Source organism: Danio rerio, chromosome 15 (assembly GCF_049306965.1).
Source record: "Danio rerio strain Tuebingen ecotype United States chromosome 15, GRCz12tu, whole genome shotgun sequence".
NCBI classification, from domain to species: Eukaryota; Metazoa; Chordata; class Actinopteri; order Cypriniformes; family Danionidae; genus Danio; species Danio rerio.
Window position 1 is genome coordinate 43,502,413 of NC_133190.1, and position 20,570 is coordinate 43,522,982.

At 37.7% G+C, this 20,570-nt stretch overlaps 1 protein-coding gene across 12 annotated transcripts in view; it reads left to right on the plus strand.

Annotated features, from left to right (window-relative positions):
* The window catches only part of fat3a (FAT atypical cadherin 3a), a 523,435-nt gene that overhangs the window by 306,844 nt on the left and 196,021 nt on the right, over window positions 1-20,570 (plus strand). For all 12 annotated transcript variants that reach the window (XR_012390554.1, XM_073923188.1, XM_073923192.1 and 9 more), the window contains one exon: window positions 14,937-18,276. Coding sequence is in view for 11 of the 12 variants with exons in the window: in XM_073923188.1 (XP_073779289.1) it covers window positions 14,955-18,276 (3,322 nt within the window). In the remaining variant the exon portion in view is untranslated. The remainder of the gene's footprint in view (window positions 1-14,936; window positions 18,277-20,570) is intronic.

A 20,570-nucleotide genomic window follows, 5' to 3' on the forward strand; every position in this document is an offset into this window, starting at 1 on the left:
CTGTCCCCTACTCAATATTCTATTTCAGTAAGAAGTACATCAACAAGTCTCTCTGCAACTTCCGATTCACGCTGGCTTTTATTTTATTTTATTTGTTGCAGTAAGCGACATTAGAACACAATGCAACAGAATAACAATACAATCAAGAAACACAAAGGACATTCACTCAAGAACACACAGTAGAACAGCAAACAGAGCAGCACAATAACACACACACACACCCATACAGCACAAGTGTCTGTGGTCAGTCTTTTAATGCGACACTGAAGGACGTTTGGACGAGTTCTGGCAGCTGCTCAATATCTCTCTGTCTGTCTTTTATATTACGCTCTCTTTTTACCCCTCATCTTTGTCTTTTCACTCTCTGTTCTTCCATTACAGCAGTACTGACGTGCTCTCCGGGGGTTCAGTGTGTGTGTGCGTGTGTGATGGACTGAGTCTCCTGAATGCCTCAGGTTCGTGTCTCGAAGGATTTCTGGTCAGAAGGAAGACTCTCTGTCAGGTTTCTCTCTCTCTCTCTCTCTCTCTCTCTGTAAAGGAGAGAAGTAGGTCGTCTCACCTCTGGAGAAGTGCAGTGTGTGTTTATGTGCGAGTGTGTGATAGTGAGCGTATTGTTATTCCAGCAGCGCTCAGGTTTTTGTGTTGCTGAAAGCCGCAGTGGTGTGTAAGGACTCGCCGACTCCTGGAGAGTAAAGATGTAGAGACGTGTAAGACAGAGGGTTATGGTGTCATGCGTGTGTGTGTGTGTGTTTGTGTGTGTGTGTGTGTGTGTGTGACTTTCTGTGAGTGAGAATCTCAGATTTCTTCTCACAACAACAGAGAGATCTAATCACTTCCAACAACAGAATCTTACTGTTCACAGATGCCGTAGTAAAAAATTCAACTAACTAGAGCCCCCCAAGTTTGACTGTTTTCACGGTGGTTGAGTCTAACACTAGGTATGTATACATGGGACATCAACACTTTGATAGATGTCAATACAATTAAGACAATACTCTGATTAGGGGTCTACCATGTAAACAGCGCTTTCTGATTATCCTAATCCCACTAAAGTCATAACTGAACTAAACAGAAATGGAATTAAGATGTGGGTTATGCAAATATTAGTTGCATTAAAGTAAATACTAGTGTAAAAAGTAAAAATTAGTGGCATTGAAGTAAATACCGTGATCTATGTGAAGTAGAGTCTATGTTCACTTCAGAAAGGGTGTGCCCAGGAATCTGAATGACTCTATTGCAGCCACAGTGCTGTTAATGATGGCGTGAGGGGAGTGCAGGGGGGTAAACAGTGCTTTATGGTTGTCAAACAGCATTCAAATACAGAAATTGAATAATGAAATGTAAAATAATCATTGTATTATTAAATCAGTAATTGTATTTTACATTATAGTTGCAAACATTTAATTTTATTGTGCCTGAATGCTTTTTACATATTTGAAAAGCCTTTAAAACACATGCAACTGATAAAGTTTCTCTTTGTTATGGTCATGCATTGCGTTTCATTATACGACTCCACATCTCATGTATTTTCAATTTTTGTTCAGCTGTAAACCCAACTTAATGCCTCATTCACACTTTTTTAGGTGTTTATTTAATTTCCTTAGTGAATGTGAAGTTGGATGAAAAAAGAAATCTATGTGAAATATTAATAATAATTACACTTCCCAGTGATGGGTTGCTGCTGGTAGGGCCTTCGCTGCGTAAAACGTATTTTGGATAAGTTGGCAGTTCATTCTGCTGTAGCGACCCGAGATTAATAAAGCGACTTTGCCTGAATAACAACTATTATTATTATTATTATTATTATTATTATTATTATTATTATTATTAATATGATTATTATTATTTGTATTATTAGTAGTAGTAGTAGTAGTAGTAGTATTGCTATTATTATATATTTATTAATTATTAATATTATTATTATTATTATTATTATTATTATTATTATTATTATTATTATTAAGTTAATAATTATTAATAGTAGTATTATTATTACCATTATAATTATTATTAATAGTAGTATTATTTTTGTTATTATTATTATTATTATTAACATTATAATAATATTAATAATAATAATAATAATAATAATAATAATAATAATTATTATTATTATTAATATCATTATTATGATCATTATTATTATTAATATTATTATTTCTGTTATATTTATCATTATTATTGTTATTATTAATTATATTATATTATTATTATTTTTTTTATTATTACTAACATTATAATTATTAGTATTGTTATTATTATTAATGAAAATATGATTATTATTTATTATTATTATTTAATATTATGATTATTATTAACATTATTATTATTATTTTTATTATTTATTATTATTATTATTATTATTATTTTATATTTATTATTTGTTTACATTAAATTAATAATGAAAGAAACATTTTTGGCATAAACAATAGCAATAATAATTATAAATATACTATTAATTATGCTATATAAATATTATTTATGTTATTGTTTATGCCAGCGATTTTTGTCTTTCATTAATAATCCAATATAAGCAAATCAAATTCTTCATCACTAGGCACTGACTCCACTATCAACAACACGAGCACTACAATAAAAGCTCTTTTTCCATACAGTATAGAAAGTCTTGCTCTGCGGTCTACTTTAAATGACAGTGTGGGTCCTGCGGTCTGTTCTTCATCCTGCAGTAACTCAACACTCACAGTGATACAGAAGCAGAAGCAGCTGCACATCACATTTCTGTCCAAAGAGCATCGGCTGTACGTCTGCGTCACCGTTTCCAACCAGCAGAGCCTGAAAACACCTTCATTTCATTAGCAGAACTTCCCCATCCACAACTCAATCCTGACGGGCTGACATTACCTTTCCAGATTTACTACAGTCCTAAAACTCTAATCTATGAACCCACAGAGTCATCATTAAAGGTGTGCTGAAGTGCCTTCAAATGCAGCCTGTTTGATGTGGGATGTCATTTTAACTTAAACATAAAGACAGGGCAAGGGATATCCAGTAATCTATGAATTGTGTGGAACCCTGCATTTTTGTACAGAGTAATAGGTTTCCTTTTGGACTCCCAATATCTGTGGTCTTGCTTGTTTTTTAATACACTGAACAAACCCAGTCTGCACATTGATATAATACACATTGATATATAATAACAGTTTGGTATTGTAGATTCTACAGTACATGTTGCTCACCCATAGTGAAAGCGTTCGTATTTGAGTCAGTGTCAGAAAAGCCCAGATTTATCATCGGCGGAGAGTAAAATATGAAATGACGGCGGGTGTTTTTATGTTAACCAGTATTGTTGGTTGGTGTGTGTGTGAGTGACAATCATAACCGCTGGACTCGAGCACAGATGCGGCGTCTTTGATTGATGTTTAATATAACCTTGAGCTTTCACATACACACACACACACACGCACACACACACACCTCAGTGTCAGCAGAGCTAGCTTCACACTGACACTATTATTCCTACAGAGACACAGATGACAGCGACCACAGCGCTGCACAAACTCACACACACACACAAACTGCAGACAGCGCAAGTCTCTTCTGACACACCATCATGTTCAGTTTAATATAGTTTTGTCCATCTTGTATGTCTCGCTCCATCTGAGTCTCTCTTTTCTTTTGTTTCGGTTGTACATTTGTTTTATTTTGAGTTAGTTCTTTTGTTTAATATTTGACATTATTAACAGTGTCATTTTATTTACATTTATTTTGAATCATTGTTCGCCATCTTAAGTTTTGTAATTGTTTTTTTTTGCTCTCTGTCTTTTTTGTTTTGTTTTGTTACATTCTGTTACGTTACTTAACGTTACGTTTTGTTTTTCCGTTTTTGTTTTGTTTCTTTCGTTTAGTCTGTTTTGTTTTGTTTATTTAGTTTCCTTTCGTTTTATTTAGTTTTGTTTAGTTTCATGTCGTTTTATGTTGTTGTGATGTTTTTTTGTTTTGTTTTGTTTTGTTTTGTGTCCTGTCGTGTTTAGTTTTTGTCTTGTGGTTTGTTTTGTTTTGATGCATTTTGTTTCTTTGTTTTGTTTTTTGTTTTGTTTTGTTCATTTTGTTTATTTCATTTTGTTTATTTTGTTCATTTAGTTTTGTGTCGTTTTCGTTTCATATTTTCCTTTTGTTTAATTTGCTTTAATTTCCTTTCCCTCTGTTTCGTGTCGTGTTGTGTTAGGTTTTTGTTTTGTTTTTTGTGTTTTGTGGATTTCTTCGTTTCGTTCATTTAGTTTCGTGTTGTGTCATGTCGTTTCGTTTCTTGTCATGTCATGTCGTGTTTTGTTTTTGTTTTGTTTTGTTTTTTTGTATTGTGCTGATTTTTGTTAATTTGTGCTTTTTAATTTTGTTAATATTATACTTAATATTTTGAATTAATTTTAACCCGGTTTTTAATTTAATTTTATTTATTTTGATTATTATTATTATTATTATTATTTAATTATTGTTTTATTTCAATTTTTATAAAAAAAATTGTGTAACAAATTCAAATAATGTTCCTTTAGTTAATTTTATTTCATGAATTTACAAACATGAGTCAAGAATAAACAAGCTTGTACTCCATTTAATAATCATCACATTAAATATCCAAATTGTGCTTTTTTAGATTGGTTAGGACTAACAATTAATACATTTATTTACATTATCTTAGTTTAACAACGATTAATACATTTATTTCTTATTATTTTCGATCAAGTTAATAAAAACATGAACTAAAATGAACTAATATACCATCATTAGTCTTAGTCGCCATTACTGATGCACATTAAGTTTTACACATTTTAAATTTGTATTATTATAATTTTATTTAACTTCTGTTTTAATTGCTGCTGATTTAACATTTTGGTGGTTCATTCCACTGTGGTAACCCCAGATTAATAAAGGGACTAAGCTGAAAGAAAAATGAATGAATAGATGGAATAGATGGGTTTTCTACCGCTGGGGTGACCCCTGATAAATAAGGGACTAAGCCAAAGCAAAATGAATGAATCAATAAATATTTTTATTTTAACATTAATTTTGGTTTTAATTACATTTTCACAAATTATGGCATTTTTTGGAATCTTATTCACTCTTTTTTTTCAGGTTTATTTTTGTATTATTTGAACATAAATTTTAGACATGCTACTAAGACAGATACACAGAGGAAGATTCTTGGTGAACTAAGTGTAAATGGGCCAATAAAATATACTTTACCTTCAGTTATGAAAGCACAGAAAGGAAAAGCACAGAGCTTAAATTGGTTCTTCTGAAAGAAACCTGTGAATTGGCCAGAAAGATGTTGTTTTGGAAAATGTAACGCTAAAAAAGCACAAACAGCATGAATCTTTTCTATCACACCAGTTTTATTTTAATATTGTTTTTTTACCATCTCGCTCTTAGTTTCTCAGTCTGTGTTTGTGGTGCAAGTTCTCATAGTTTGTTTTATCTGTACATTCAATTCAATCATGAAATCTGAGTCTAATATTATGCAGCGGTCTTGAGAAAGGAAGTCCTAATGAGCTTTTAAGAAGTACTTTCCCTCTAAATTATGAAATGGATGAAAGAAAAGGAACAGGGTCTTTAATTTGAATTAGTTCTCTCTCTCTTCAATGAATGGCTCAAAATAAAGACTCTTGAATTATTCATTAGCAAATTAGTCGAGATAAAATACAAATAATTATCCTGCAGTTATACATGACTGAAAAATCATGAGATTCCATTGGCTTCATTTGATTGTGTCATTGAGAAATATAATGCAGATATATTGTATTGTATTGTATTGTATTATATTCATTCATTCATTCATTCATTCATTCATTTATTCATTCATTTTCAGTCCCTTTATTAATGAATAAACCTCTTCCAGCTGCGACCCATCGTTGGGAAACATCCATAAATTCTCATTCACGCTCATACACTACGGACAATTTAGCTCACCCAATTCACCTATAGTCCATGTGTTTGGACTGTGGGGGAAGCTGGAGCATCTGGAGGAAACCCGCGCAAACATGGGGCGAACATGCAAACTCCACACAGAAATGCCGAACCAGCAACCTTCTTGCTGTGAGACGACAGTACGACAGTATATTATATTATATTATATTATAATATATTATATTATATTATATTATATTATATTATATTATAATATATTATATTATTTTATATTATATTATATTATTTTATATTATATTATATTATATTATATTATATTATATTATATTATATTATATTATATTATATTATATTATTTTATATTATATTATATTATATTATATTATATTATATTATGTTATGTTATATTATATTATATTATATTATATTATATTATATTATATTATATTATATTATATTATTGTATATTACTGACTTTATTATCAGCATCACCAATAACTATAGTACAAGCACTTTATTTTACAGTATGTATCACTTGCGGTGAAAATGACTAAAGCATTCACCGTAAAGTCAGTGGGACGACGTTTTCAGGTAACAGTGTTTGCCACAGTGTTCTACACATTAAGCACCAGATGTTCTAACGTTATTTAATCCTTCATTTAATCATCGCATTGCTGTCAATCGTGCGACTGATACCGCGTTCATCATCGCTAAAGAGCATGCATTTACTGAGATGAAACTTAAATTGTAGCTCATAAAAAGATTGTTATTGCTTTTAAGATAACGTATGCAAATACTAAGTTATATGTCAATATCATCTGTGGAATATCAGACACCACCCGTGAGAACAACACAGTTATTATTGTTAACTAATAATAAAGCCGGTAAATTAAAATCAGAGAAATCCTCTGACTTTTCAAACTGTGACACCACTGTGTCATATCGAATCTGATTTTTGTGAACTGTTAAAGCCCAGTTTATATATATATATATATATATATATATATATATATATATATATATATATATATATATATATATATATATATATATATATATATATATATATAGATAGATATAGATATAGATATATATATATGCAAAATTGTTGCACAAAAAAGTCTGGATTTATATTATTCTAAATCTTGCTTTTCTTTAAAAAAAAACATTCATTTTATTTGCTATTTTTTTATGTGGTTGCAAACAGTTTATATGGGCTGAATTTAAACAAGCAAATGAAGTTGAACAATGCTAAATTTGATTTGTTTGTTTAAATTCAGCCCTTATAAATTGTTTACAACCACTTATCTTAAAACTATTTAGTTAATCCAATGAATCATTTATTTCAGTGTATAAAAGCCAGATTTAGAATCCTATAGGCCCCGATTTTTTGGTGTTTCTACATGTAGCGGAGTGTATAATGACTTGTCAAACCTCAAAAAAAAAAAAAAAAAAAAAAACACAATAATGGACCAAACAAGTCAAAATAGAGAACAGCAAAACTTTTCTCTCTGTCAAACGCAAACTTGTTCTGCCATTCTTTGTCTTATGCATAATACATTGACTCTTCACTGGCAGCTTTGAACTCGCTGTCCTTCCTTCTCTCTCTCTCACTTTCTCTCCCCCTCATTCACTTTTGCTCTGAGGGCTTTTGCTCTGCTACTGCAGGTCGCATGATTGCATGAGGGACCAGCAAATCACAAACGTCCCCTCAAACGCACACACACACATACACACTGGGGTTGTTAGCACTGTCCGTTTAGCCGCAGCATGTGTGAAGAAAGCACGACTCACTCACACTCTCTCTCTCTCTCTCTCTCTCTCTCTCTCTCTCTCTCTCTCTCTCTCTCTCTCTCTCTCTCTCTCTCTGTGTGTATTCCGAGGTCTTTGGCTCCAACTGACAGGACGCTTACAGAAACCAGTGCCAGCGGCAATAAAGATCCCGCTCCAATTAATGACACCAAAACAACCACACACACACAAACACACACACACATACACAGAGTCCATCAGAACTCTCCATTATGGAAATGGCCATTTGTTCTCCCTCACTTCCTCTGTGCCACGGAATATTGGATTTTTTGTCACACACAGATGAGAAAGCACAAACAGTAGCACAGAAAGGCTAATATCACACTGGGGAGGTCAAAATGACCAGTACTTATGAACAAAGTTAATAAACAAAAGTGCATACAGTATATAGCCAGCGGATTAGATTAAAGTTCGTAACTGATAACAGGATAAAAATAAGTAAATACTAATGTAAACAAGGTTAACAGCAAGAAAAGTCCCGGATGGACCTATTGGCATTTCTGTGTGGAGTTTGCATGTTCCCTGTTTTTTTATTTTTTATATAAGTTGTTTACGTTTTAAGATGTTTTATTTATAAACAAATGCTACACTCATACTGTTTGCTATATGGAATGCAAAAACTTTGAAGCTCAATATCTCAGGGTGCTTTCACACCTACACTTTTGTTTCGGAACCGGTCTCGTTTGCCCAGTTAGCGCGGTTCGTTTGGCATTGTGAACAGGTCAATCGCGCTCTGTTCCGCGCCAAAGTAATCGCTCCGAGACCGCATGAGTGAGGTGGTCTCGGCTCGATTGAAACGAACCCTGGAGCGGTTCGATTGCAGTGAGAAAGCGATCCGATCCGAGCGCGGTTATATCACTGTGTTTTATGGATATGTAATAGGAGAATATGAAGAGAGAATTATGAGTAGGGCGGGAAGTTTCGCGAGTCTCCGGATGCCTGCAAACGAGTGATAATCACACGGTAATCTCGCGTCTCCCTCCCGGTCCTCAAATAGGCATCGTCGCGCACCCTTCTCACCCCTCCCCACCGCATCTCTCCTCAGACATGTCGCGCGGGCGCACCTTGTCAATCACCACCAAACCACCACCTCTCCTGACAGCTGAGCGGGATGCTGCAAAATAAACCCTGACACTCTGACCAATGTGAGGAGAGTTTACTCGCACGTGACTTGTTTTAGCTCTTTTGGTCCGATTAGAAACTTTGCAGTGTGAAAGCGAACCGCTCCAAGAGCAAAGAGCAACAATGTAACATTTGTAATCTCTTTTCGGAACAACTGAATCGATTCACAGGTGTGAAAGCACCCTCAAAATCATTCAGAACGCAGAGACAACCTTATAATTCCGAGGGGACGATTTATTAATATGGACTTTTTACAAAGCCTACTAGTACTACTTTACTAAAAGCCTGCTTTTTTGATGTAAAATCAATTTAAATTCGCTGATCAAGAAACATGAATAGGCCTAGGCTACTATAATGAAGAAAATCCGCTCTAAAAGTAAACCTAAATAAATTGTTAAATACTCTCGACACATGAAAGTGTAAAGCCTGCAGCCCACAACACATGTGGAGAGTTATTGAGTATTATATTGAACAAACAGTTTTCTACGAATTTTATATAAAGTTTGCTCATATGGATAATTAAATATTAATCAGATGATGTCATTACTCTGGTGTGAAGTCAGCCAATCATTGGATTGCTTATCATGATTTCAACGATCGATTGATTTCCTGTTTTAGATTTTTAGTTTCTACAGCTTCAAAGAATCCAAAAAGCTCCATATATTGATAAATAATGTTATGGCGGCTGTTTTAACCTTAAGATGTGATTGAATTGCTTCTTGTTATGGTTATGAAATAGTTTAACAATGTTCATGGGGCAGTGACATCACCACATTGAAATGGTCTATGAGCACAAATAAAGCTTCCTATCGAAAATTTTTATTTAATTTAAATGAGGGTTTTATAAGGGGTGTACTTATATATGGTGAGCAATATTTGTATGCATTAGATGTTTTACTCTACATATTATAGACCAATATTAGCTATACGGTGGAAACTTGACTGTAACTCAGCCCGATTGTAAACTGTCTTCGCCATTGGTATCAGCAACTGAAATGTTGCTGTTGTGACAGCTCTAACACATCGCAGACATTTATGTGAAGTGCGTCTGTCCGGCTTTTCTTAAACATGAAACTGAAGCGAAAGGCCTGTGCCCTGGTCAGTAGACATCAGAGCATCTCACGCACACCCTTGTCATTTAGCATTCCCTCTGTTATGGAAATGTGCTTTCTTTGTTCTACATCACTTCCTGTCTGTTACTCGGAATATTGGATTGTCCGTCACGTAACAAACCAACAAACACACACACACATTGGAATGCAGTGGAGCGAGACGGCTCTTCCTAAACGCAGAGCTGCCAGTGAATGGATTATATTGCGGTTTGCAGATAACAAAATATCATCCGATAAACACTTTCCATTAGAAAAGAAAACCCAAAGCGTGACCTTTTACGTGCAGTTTCACTCTGGAGTGTGTATTTGTCATAGGTGAATGAGTCGTACGTGTTTTGTTAACAGTGTTTTGCAGAGCGTTGTTGGCAGTACATGTGGTTTAGATGTGCTTGCGTGACTTGTTGGGGGAAAATTGGTGTCATAGTCAATGTAGTGTTCAATTGTATTGACAACGGCTTGTCATAATGGCTTCATGTGTTGATAATGTTTTGCGCTTATGTGGATAATGGCTTTATATTGATAGTGTTTCGAGGGAATATCTTTGTAGTTAATGAGTGTGTGGGTTCGTGTGCGCGCTTTGTATTCCTTAAGTCATGGGGTGCAAATGTCCCCATAAGTATAGAAATACCAGTACATTTTGACCTTGTAGGGGTCATTTTTGTGGTCTCCATGAGGTCTCCATCCTAAATCTCATACAAAGTATTTTGAATATGTACACATCTTTAGGGGTTGTATGTTGTTTGTGTGTTTCTACACTCAATATCATTGCAGTTAATGAAGGTCCCCACTTGGCAGGTTTAAAAAAGGCTTTATATTGTTTTCACTGGTATAAATGAGTAACAAAATTGCAAGTTAAACTTTATTGACTGAGTCAATATAACAAGGGGAAAAGTGCAAACAGAAATAAACAAAACAAAGGTACTAGGTGTGGTCACACTTAGTCGGGAACGGGAGTCAGACTGTGGAACCAGAGTAGCTGATCAGTCCTGACAACAGACAGAAACACATGAACAACCAACAACCAACTGACAAGAAGAGCGCTGTCCAGATATAGCAGAGATAACGAGCCGCAGCCGGCTGGCTAATCAGGACAGCATAAGCTCTGCCATAGCAGGAGACATAACACTGACATAAAAGATACACGTAGAACACCAAAACAAAACCATGTGACCAAAACAGACACTCAGGGGTGCACACAAACCTACAACCGTAACAAAAGTGCATTTATTGTGTATGGCCATACACCCAAAGTGCTTCACAATCATGAGGGGGATTTCTCCACACCACCACCAGTGTGTAGCATCCACTTTGATGATGCGACGGCAGCCACAAGACAACGGCACTCGCCAAACACCAGCTATTGGAGGAGTGGAGAAACAGTGATAGAGCCAATTCAGTGGATGTGGATGATTGGCAGGCGGTATTGGCCAATGAAGGGAATTTGGCCAGGACAAAGAGGTTACACCCCTATTCTTTACGAGAAGTGCCATGTGAATTTTAACAACCACAGGGAGTCAGGACTTTGGTTTAACGTCTCATCCGAAAGACGGCACTCACTGACAGTATAGTGTCCACTTTACTCTGGGACAGGCCCGGCGCCAGGAAGTCAAAACTGAGGGGGCACTTTAAATCCATAGGGGGGCACTAGACCTGGTGACTGATTTTGGTCTCTTGTTTCTTTCATTTAGGCTATTTATTCGCATTTATTATTACTTTGCATTACTGCCTAAGTTACTGACCTAAGGCAGTAATATAGGCTACGTTTTAAAAGTAATAACAATACGCAGTTTTGCTATTACGAATTTTATTAACGATGGTAATGCATACCGCTTATTAATGCAGACGGATGATAGCTTCAGTGCCAAACGAGTGCTTTAAATCATATGTTATTCTCCTTATTTCCGTTTTATTTCAAATAACAGCCCTATGAATGTTTAAAGTTTTAGGTAAAGACGTCAAATTATGCCCACACATGCAAGCTGACCCACGATCAGACAATTCATTTAACCGGTAAATAAATATAGTGAAATCAGCTTAACCGAGTCATCACGCTTCACAACCAACATCAGTGTTGGGGAAAAGCTAAATGTGACAATCTAATGTCATTCAAAACAATTACATTTTAAGGCATTAGTGTAGCCGAAAAATACCTAAAAAAGATACAAAAATTCACAGTTATTACCGTGAAAATTGGTTAAATTTTTATATGCTATATAACTTTTTTTTCATCATTTTAAATGTAAAAACAAAGATTTGTCTAAGGCTATTATAAATGTGCTTTTTTCGTGATATTGTAAACCATCATAAACCATATGTACCATAGTTTCTAGGCCTACCCGTCATTTTATTTATTAATTATTTTATTTATTAGGCCTTTTTTAATAGCTTGTTTTCAGGTTATTTTCATTTTAGGGCCATGAGCTAAGTCAAAACAAACTCGATATGTTGTATTTTAGCTCTTAAAACAGATCTACAATATATTTTATGTTGTTTAATTTTGCATGAGCAAATAGCAGTATAGCCTATGTTACGTATTTTTAAAAGATTATCATTCTGCCTACCTGCAGCGCACGAGATTTCTCGGTTGATCCGGGGTAAATCCACTTAAGCACTATACCTATTCCATTTATAACACTGCAAACTTGACTTCGCAGGCCGATCATCTTTAAACGCAAAATGCATTTATTATGTGTTATACCTTGACTGCAGTTGCATAATGGGATGTTTCTCTACGCAACTGTAAAAGTGCACTTTTCAGCAAAATGAAAGCAAACATTCAAAGGGTTCTGCGTTTTGTCAATTTTAGCTTAATTGTAATAATATTAATAATAATATTAATAAATAAATTAAAATATTATTTATAGTGTAGCCTACTGTGGGACTGTGCAGTAAACTATTTATTTTATTAAAACATTTTTATTAGGCTACATCTTCCCGAATAACTAATAAATGACTGGCAGTTGCGTCTCTGCTAAAATTAATTTAACAGCAAATTTCTTATGTGTTTTTTCCTTTTAGAGCTCAAGAGAGTTGTGTTTAAATAATTAGTTAACCAAAACATGTAATGAATTAAGCTGCTCCTATCATGTCACCCATTTTCTCCCTTGTGAGTTGAGTGCGCCTCCATCGCCGTGTGCGCGTTTTAAAGGCTATTTACTGGCGCACCAGACCTGACGCGGGGACCGGATCTCTGGACTATAGGACTAGCTTTAACCTCACCATTTTCATAATTTAATTGCTATGTCATATATTTTAAAATATTTAAATGTGTGTTCTGAAGGTTGGAAGGACGGGAGTGTTAATAATTAATGACAGAAAGAATTTTCAGTTTGAGTGAACAATCCTTTATAAAAACTGGGGGGGCACAAACTCTGTCTGAGGGGGCAATGCCACCCTTTGCCCCCCCGTAGCGCCGGGCCTGCTCTGGGAAGTAGATGCAGCTGGAAGTGCATCTGCTGTGTGAAACATATGTTGGAACAGTTGGCGGTTCGTTCCTCTGTGGTGACCCCTGATAAATAAGGGACTAAGCTGAAGGAAAATGTTTGTTTTTAGCGTAGCATTATTCGAAAGTGACCTTTTCAACTAAAGTTGTGACCTTTTAATATGAGAGTAACCACAATGGAAAGTCCAAAAATGTTTTTAGCTAGGTGTATTCGATGGTGTGTATAAGTTTATAGACTGTGGTGTTTGTGTTGGCCTTGCGGTGTGTGTTGTTTTTTTGTGATGTTTAATGTCTCTGGCCAGCTGAGCCGGAGATTTGGTCAGTCTAAACAAGGCTTTAGGGGAGACAAGACGCTGTTTGCGTACTGAACCTTGACTGCTCCAAAATGCCTGCTGGTTTTAATCTGACAGTCTGTCTGTGTGTGTGTATGTGGACACAAAGAAAGAGAACAAGAGTGTGACGGAGTGAGAAGCTGAGAGAAATAGACCCGGAGAAATAAAATAAGCTGATCTCTGCAATTTTGAATACTCTCTCTATGTGTGTGTCTTTTCCAATTTGTGAGACCGTGTTGGTGAGTCTGCTAAAGGATATCATTAGAGATGGAATGTATTAGTGTGTGTGTATGTGTGTGCTGAGTCATGTGTGGGCTGACCACAGCAACTCCATTCTTTGTGTGTGTGTGTGTGTGTGTGTGTGTGTGTGTGTGTGTGTGTGTGTGTGTGTGTGTGTGTGTGTGTGTGTGTGTGTGTATTTTGTGTATGCTTGTGTGTTTTTGTGTGGGCAAAGTTGGATAAAGTGTGTGTACATGGTAAGGTCAGCATTGCATTTTTGTGGACTGGAACAGATCTTAACCATCCTGCAAGGCACACACAAAACAACCAGTGTCTAAAATAAGTTGATTTACCACACTAACAGATGTGCAACCATAAACTTACAAACACGTACCTAAACCCTCTTGTTGTATAAAGCTTTTTTTTAGGCCCCCAGAGGGTCTATAAGATTTGAGTAACTACTAGGGACAATTTTGTTTGGCCATGGATAGTTAAGTAAACCCACACACACACAGACTTCCTCTACTGCAGCACTTTATCATAACCAGTATTGCTGATTCCACAACATTTTGTAACTTCTCGAGAGCTTTTTTTAAAACCATGTCATATAACGTGTGTGTATGTGTGTGTGTTCGTTTTCACGGGTTATATTTTTGATCTTTCGTTCTCTGTAATTATTTTGTTCCTGACTTGCATTCTCCGGCTGTATTTTCTTCTGTGCAGAGTGTGTGTGCAAGTGAATTTTCCTGAATTGCATCCTCCTGGTTTTTCTGTAGTATGTAATTGTGTGTCGGTGTCCGTTTTGAGACATGAGTAGTGATGTCATTTGGTTAGTGGTTGCCTGGCTACCATTCCCTCTGTGGTAAAAGACTTCCTCTGCTTGTGTTTGATCATTTTAACCGATTACTGGTGACCTCTCACCTTTAGGTATGAAAGGTCAGGTTGTGTATTGTCATGACATCTACTCTTGTCTAATGCATTTCTCTCCTTCTCTCTCTCTCTCTCTGTTTCCAGGATGGGTTTGGTGATGGGATGGCAGTGAGCATGGCCCTTTGGGCAGGCATATGGGCCATTCTCCTACAACTGGCCCTCTTGCTATTCTTTACTGTGCCTCCAGGGCACTGCCAAGGCGAAAGGTTCCGCCTGCAGTTTACTCAACCACTGTACCATGCGTCAGTCTATGAGAACTCAGCCGCCCGCACCTATGCCTCCAGCCAGGTGCGCATGGGCATCCCGCTCCAACATCACTCCTGGGAGGTGAGGTACCGCATCACCTCTGGGGACGAGGAAGGATTCTTCAAGGCTGAGGAATACACTCTGGGTGACTTCTGCTTCCTGCGGATACGAACTAAAGGGGGGAATGCTGCCATCTTGAATCGTGAGGTTCAGGACAACTACGTGTTAACAGTGAAAGCTTCCCTAAAGGGTGATACACTCGAGGCCTGGACTAAAGTTAGTGTGCAGGTATTGGATATGAATGACCTTCGTCCTCTTTTCTCCCCGACTACGTATTCGGTTACCATTGCAGAAAGCACACCCCTGCGTACCAGCATAGCTCAGGTCACTGCCACGGATGCTGATATAGGATCAAATGGAGAGTTCTATTACTTTTTCAAGGAGCGAATGGAGCTGTTCGCTGTGCACCCAACTAGTGGAGTTGTTTCTCTAAGTGGAAAGCTGGACGTGGACATTCAAAGCCGATACGATCTTGAGATCCAGGCTGTGGATCGGGGGATGAAACTATATGGGAATAATGGTGTAAGCAGTACAGCAAAACTTTTTGTTCATGTAGAACGGATTAACGAGCATGTACCCACTTTAAGTATTGTTACATTGGCTCCGGTATGGACTGAAAAGTCCCCCATCATAGCTGTGGTCACCGTAGAAGATCTGGATGAAGGGAAGAATGGAGAGATTGAGACAGTGAGCATTGTGGCTGGGGATCTTCTTGAGCTATTCAGCATTGAAAGGACAGATGTGCCAAGTCAAGAAATGGTGGATGAGGAAGACAGTATGAAAGGATCTAACGAGTTTGTACTTCGTGCAATGGAGCAGTTTGACTGGGACAGCTATCCATTTGGACTAAACCTCAGCTTGCAGGCTCGAGATCGTGGAACACCTCAGAAGTTATCTGCTGTGCAAATAGTACACTTACGATTATCAAGACCACCCCCTGTAGAAGTCACTTTTCAGAAGGATCAATACGAGGTCCTCTTGAGTGAGGTTGCCCCTCCCGGAACTATTGTGGAGGCTGTAAAACTCCAGCCAGAGCCTGATGACGCTGAGTACATCCTGACCCCATCTGCTGATTCAGGGTTTTTCAGTATCAACACTATGACAGGCGTGATTAGCACAGCACGCTGGCTCACCCAACTCAAGCAGGAAGTATTTGAGTTAGAGGTCTTAGAAGTCGACAGTGATCTTAGGGTCAAGGTTAAAGTCATTCTTGAAGATGCTAATGATAATGCACCATCATTTGCCCAACAATCTTATGAAGTATTTGTCAATGAAAGTGTAGCTGTAGGCACTACTGTTGTTGTGGTGACTGCTTCGGATGATGACCATGGGGAAAATGGGTACATCACATACAGTATGGCTAGCTTGACACCATTACCATTCAGCGTGCAGCAGTTCACCGGAGCAGTAACCACAACACAGGAGCTAGACTTTGAATCATCTCTTGAGAGTTTTAGTTTTGTGGTTCGTGCTTCTGACTGGGGTTCTCCATATAGGCGTGAGAGTGAAGTCAACATCACTGTGCATCTTGAAAATGTTAATGATAACAAACCCCTCTTTGAGAAAGTAGCTTGCGTTGGTGTTGTCTCCCGAGAACTCCCAGTAGGTGAGGTAATTGCCACAATATCTGCCATAGATATTGATGAGCTTGAGCTAGTCAAATATAAGATCCTCTCTGGGAATGAGCGAGGGTACTTTGAGTTAAATCCTGACTCTGGCGTCATGACATTACGTCACTCCCTCATCACCGCAGCACCCAAAAACTCATTCAGTCTAAAAATTACTGCCACCGATGGAGAACACTTTTCAGATCCTATGTTTGTAAACATATCTGTAGTGCAAGGGAAGTCACCACCCAAGAGCTTTAGTTGTACCGAAACCAGAGTAGCCCAACGACTGGCAGAGAAACTTCTGAAGAAAGCCAAAGCTAGCAGTAAGCCCAAAATGGACGAAGGCTTTATTGACCTGTTCTCTGTGAACCGTCAAACTCCTCAATTTGACAAATCCTTCCCAACAGACATCACTGTGCGTGAGGATGTAGAAGTTGGTACAAGTGTGTTTCAGGTAAAAGCCCTTGATGGAGACACTGGGTTTAATGGACAGCTTTTACATGCCATTGCTGACGGCAACACAGATAGTTGTTTTAGTATTGGAATTCTGAATGGTGTAATTAGCATCTTCCTCCCTCTTGACCGTGAAAAAACTGACCGCTATCTTTTAAACATTACGCTGTATGATTTAGGCCAACCGCAAAGATCCACCTGGCGGCTTCTTACAGTTTACATAGCAGATGCAAATGACAACGCACCACAGTTTCTTCAGGATGGTGGCTATCATGCTCGCATTTCTGAAAACACTCCGATTGGTACTGAAGTCATTCAAGTAGAGGCTACTGACAAAGATCAAGGTCTTAATGGAGAGATCCAGTATTCTCTGCTAACCAGCACCTCCCAATTTGGCATTAACAGCTCCAGTGGGATTGTGTATGTTGCAGGTCAGCTGGACCGTGAGTTGGTTCCATTGTTCATATTAAAAGTGGAAGCACGAGACAGAGCAGAACGAGCAGCCCAACGATTTTCAATTACAACTCTTAAAATCACACTTGAGGATGTTAACGATTGTCCACCTGCTTTCATCCCAAGTGTTGCCAACGCCCGTGCACTTGAAGACCTCCCAGTGGGCACTGTAATCGCCTGGCTGGACACTCAAGACCCTGATCTGGGACTTGGAGGGCAGGTCCGGTACTTACTTGATAATGACTATGATGGTCGTTTCGAGGTTGACAAGACAAGTGGTGCAATTCGTCTTACCAAGGAGCTGGATTACGAAACTCAACAGTTTTTCAACCTAACAGTGCGGGCAAAGGATAAAGGTCGACCTGTGTCCCTCCTATCAGTTAGCTTTGTTGAACTGGAGGTGGTGGATGTCAACGAGAACCTGTATGCACCATATTTCTCAAGTTTCGCCATGAATGGATCAGTAAAGGAAAGTGTTCGGATTGGAACTTCTGTACTCCAGGTCTCTGCAAGGGACGATGACACGGGGAGAGATGGTGAAGTGCAGTATTCGATACGTGATGGCAGTGGTCTTGGAAGATTTACCATTGACGAAGAAACAGGTATGTGCTGGTTGAGTTTTTTTTCTAATTGTAGTGATAATGCTGATAGTTGATGGCTGCAATTAGGTAAAGCATTTTACTGAAGCCTAAACAGAACATTATTACTTTAGGTGAACTGTCAATAATACTTTATGGATTAAATTTCAACTGTTGATACTTGAAAAATATTATTTACAAAATAACAAATAATGGATCATATACCAACAGATGGCTGAAATTACACTATTGTAGTATACAATCTTGTAAGATGACACTGTACTGCTTTAGACGATTATAGGTTCACTACTGTAAATGCTGCTTGCCGGAAAAAAAAAAACTTACTACAAAAAAGCTGCATGGTTTTATACAGTAAGTAAAGTAATTGAATTAAATTGTACTACCCGACCGTTAGAAAGGTAAGATCTATACCAGTGGTCCTCAACCACCTGGCCACAGATCGGTATAGGTTCTTGGGTCAATTGGTATCAGGCCACACAAGAAATCATTGTTATTTCCGTTTTATTTATAATTGGAGTCCGAGCGATCTTTTATTTTGAAAAAGCTTATACTTTGAAAAATTACAGTATTCTCTCGCTTCACATCTTAGTCACCTGAACCCCCAAATTTAACCCACATAAAGAGTAAGATACAGTCTAACTGGAAAATGTCTTTGCTAATGGGAAAATGTCCAGTGAAGGCCCCGCAAACTCCCAAGGAATGCATCCTCAAACCATTTGTAAACAAATCAGGTGGATCCAGCATGTCTGTGCAACAGCTGGAGAAAATGACGGTGTCCTTTTAGGGGCTGTTCGCATATCGCATCTTTTCTAAAGTTTGCACAAATTTTTTATTTCCAATGAAGGTGTACGCACAAGCAGCGTGACGCACTCGCACCTTCCAGACGCACCAGTTCAATGAATGCCGCGAGGATCGCACAGAACTGACTGTTCAGCATGTATCAGATATACACATTTCGGTAGACTAATTATCTCAGTCAAACAAAGAACAGCCAAACACTGTAGTGCTTTGTAATTTTGTCTTTAAATTAAATTTGTATCAGAGTGACAGCTTGCTATCTTCTGAGAAAACGATTGGCTGCCTAGCAACCTATAAAACTCCGACCACCCAACTGAATGTGAGTAGTATGCATTGAATTAGGACAGGGGTGGGCAAACTCGGTCCTGGAAGGCCGGTGTCCTGCACAGTTTAGCTCCTACTCTAATCAAAACCACCTGCTTATAGATTCTAGTGATCTTGAAGACACTGATTAGCTTGTTCAGGTGTGTTTGACTAGTGTTGGAACAAAACTCTGCAGGGACGCCAGCCCTCAAGGATCAAGTTTGCCCATCCCTGAACTAGGACATACTACATCTGCCACTTTGTCATCCCATGATCTACCTGTGTCAGTTGCGTCACTTTACTCCCATTCATGAATTCCCCTGCGGTGCATCATGGGGTAGTATAGCGTCCATTCCATGCGCACTTCAGAATCTCACAGGAAGTAGTAGGTCTTTCGGGTACTTCTCACATACTGTTTTTCCAATTCTTTGAATACAGACATACTACTCGGTTCACATACTTTAGACGCAGCCACAGTCTTTCTCTAAGAGGTAAACGGATAATGTTACACATTTTTCTGAAACACAATATTGTGGTGTTTCATAGGAGCTATATTTGCCTGGATTAATCACTGGGGATTGATTCGAGTTTAATAAACTGTAGATGAAGCCTGTAAGTTGACTCTAGTACAAAAAGGGAAAATCATGCCACTCACAGTGACTTCCTGGTACATATAAATGAAGAGTGAATAGTGTTCAGTGGTTTGTCTATCACCTCAGGCCAGTTAAACACTGCATTGGCCTACATTTTATTTGGGTCGCGTTTTGACAGTTGAGATGGAGGGGGAGCGATTGAAGTATGATTGAAATTTTGATATGGTTGTGGTTAACATTTTTTTGTACACTGCATTCGGTTCACATGCACTATTTTGATGGGATCATTTGTTTTTGTCTATTTTTTTCTGTTGGACAAAGTGGATACATGTGTATGTGTGGTGACAAATAATGATTTCTGCATAGAGAAATATGTGTGTATGTGTCAAAGAGGGAGTGTGTGAGTGTAAGGTTGATTTATGCGCAGAGCCTCTGTCGGGTGGACTGAATTACCACACAAAGCTCTTTTATTTACATTTATTGCAGTTGTCATGCCGTTGTGTCTGACCCAGACACTTCGCTTTAACCTTCATTCTCTCTCTCTCTCCCTCTCTCACTCTCTCTCTCTCTCTCTCTCTCTCTCTCTCTCTTTCTCTCTCTCTC